Source organism: Protobothrops mucrosquamatus, unplaced genomic scaffold (assembly GCF_001527695.2).
Source record: "Protobothrops mucrosquamatus isolate PMUCROS unplaced genomic scaffold, P.Mucros_1.0 scaffold12022, whole genome shotgun sequence".
In the NCBI taxonomy this organism is placed as follows: domain Eukaryota; kingdom Metazoa; phylum Chordata; class Lepidosauria; order Squamata; family Viperidae; genus Protobothrops; species Protobothrops mucrosquamatus.
Window position 1 is genome coordinate 479 of NW_015397800.1, and position 2,159 is coordinate 2,637.

Here is a 2,159-nt window from a genome sequence, read left to right on the forward strand (position 1 = left end):
GAGAGCACCAAGAACCTCACAGTTCAACCCTGAGCTAAAAATATCCTCTTCTATCAGTAGAGCCAGATATCTCCAGCTTTGGAGGATAGGAGACCAATCTAATGAGGGTTGCAGTGAGTAGTCCAACCTCTACTGAGGAACAGTGAGTTAGGAAAGGCCGCCTTACACCTAACAGCAATAAAAGCTTCATTGCACGGAAAGCTGTTTATGTACCAATTTGCTGGAGAGGCAGATCCATTTTTTTAACCTTCAGCTTGGATTTGATTTGCCCTGTTCCTCTTCGCAGGTAGCTCATATACGAGCAGAAAGAGATATCCTGGTTGAAGCGGACGGTGCCTGGGTCGTGAAGATGTTTTACAGTTTTCAGGACAAACACAACCTTTACCTGATTATGGAATTTCTTCCAGGAGGTAAAACAATTCAGTGAAATTATTTCAGTTGAATATAGTCAGTGAAAAACTGCCATTCTCCCAAGGCCAGGATTTGTGTCGCCTGTCAGATCCTCAGTCCTGGCAGCCATTTTGCCTCCCTCTTAATGGTGGTAAATATTTTATTTGCATTGACTTGGAGTCTGTGCCCCAGTAATATTAAGATAAATCTGCTATGAATCTAAAAATCAACCGAGAATATTGGTAACAATGGGTTTTTTTTTAATGGAGCTGGACCATATAACACTTCTGGAATGCCTTCTCCTTCTCCCTTACTGAAGTGTCTTTGTGATTAATTTCCACAATTTAATGAGTGGAATGGCTTACCTTCAGAAGTTGTTGGTGCTCCACAACTGGAGGTTTTGAAGAAGAGATTGGGCAGCCATTTGTCCATAACAGTATAGGATCTCCTGTGGGGTTGGACTAGAACAGGGGTAGGCAACCTTGGCTCTTTTATGACTCGTGGACTTCAACTCCCAGAATTCCTGAGCCAGCCACGCTGAGGAGAAAGGGAGAGGTTTCCAAGCTGAGCCATACTGGCTCAGGAATTCTGGGAATTGAAGTTCACGAGTCATAAAAGAGCCAAGGTTGCCTACCCCTGGACTAGGAGTTCTCCAAGATCCCTTCCAACCTTAGTAATTCTATGTTCTATGATCCTGGCCATATTATCATAGTAATTATTGGAATACTGGAGGTTGTATCATTTTTACTCCCTTTTCCTATATCGAAAAACCCGCTGTGGTGGAATGTAGTCTGGATTCCCAGAAGAGAGGGGCCGCATTCCAGAGAACCAAGAGACAGTGAAGTTCAGATACCTTGGCTGGGAGAAAAAGAGATAAGACAGCTCCTCCCTAGCAATTCTCAAACTATATCTTAAATGACGCAAGGGGTCCGCTTTAGTTTGGCAAGATTCTGTCTGTAGGTGAGGAGCAATAAAGGAAGCTGCTCAGAAATAACTCAAGTGTATCTTTCTCGTTTTTTGACACTAGCCAAATACAGTACTATGTCCTGTTCCCCCTGATTCAGGTGATATGATGACTTTGCTCATGAAGAAGGATACGCTATCTGAGGAAGAAACACAGTTTTATATCTCTGAAACCGTGCTTGCTATTGATGCCATTCACCAACTAGGGTTTATTCACAGAGATATTAAACCTGATAATCTTCTGCTGGATGCAAAGGTATCTAATGTTCATACGTGTCCTCTGTTTTGGGTCCTCGTTCTAGGACGGAATTTCTCAATCTCAGCAACTTTAAGCTGGGTGGACTCCAACTCCCAGAATCCCCAGAATAGAATTCCTGGAGTTGGAAGTCCACACTTCTGGCAGTTGAATTCTGGGAGTTGAAGTCCACACATCTGGGAGTTGAAGTCCATACTTCTGGGAGTTGAAGTCTGGGAGTTGAAGTCCAGGAGTTGAAGTCCACACTTCTGGGAGTTGAATTCTGGGAGTTAAAGTCCACACTTCTGGGAGTTGAAGTCCACACTTCTGGGAGTTGAAGTCCATACTTCTGGGAATTGAAATCCACACTTCTGGGAGTTGAAGTCCATACTTCTGGGAGTTGAAGTCCACACTTCTGGGAGTTGAATTCTGAGAGTTGAAGTCCATACTTCTGGGAGTTGAAGTCTGGGAGTTGAAGTCCACACTTCTGGGAGTTGAATTCTGAGAGTTGAAGTCCACACTTCTGGGAGTTGAAGTCTGGGAGTTGAAGTCCACACTTCTGGGAGTTGAA

At 43.8% G+C, this 2,159-nt stretch overlaps 1 protein-coding gene across 1 annotated transcript in view; it reads left to right on the forward strand.

Annotated features, from left to right (window-relative positions):
• Positions 1 to 286: 286 nt before the first annotated feature.
• LOC107301371 (serine/threonine-protein kinase 38-like) overlaps positions 287 to 2,159 on the forward strand; it is a gene marked incomplete at both ends in the record, with an annotated part of 4,672 nt that continues 2,799 nt past the window's right edge. Inside the window, 2 exons of the mRNA XM_015830606.1 lie at positions 287 to 410; positions 1,455 to 1,609. Of these exons, the coding sequence (XP_015686092.1) occupies positions 287 to 410; positions 1,455 to 1,609 (279 nt within the window). The remainder of the gene's footprint in view (positions 411 to 1,454; positions 1,610 to 2,159) is intronic.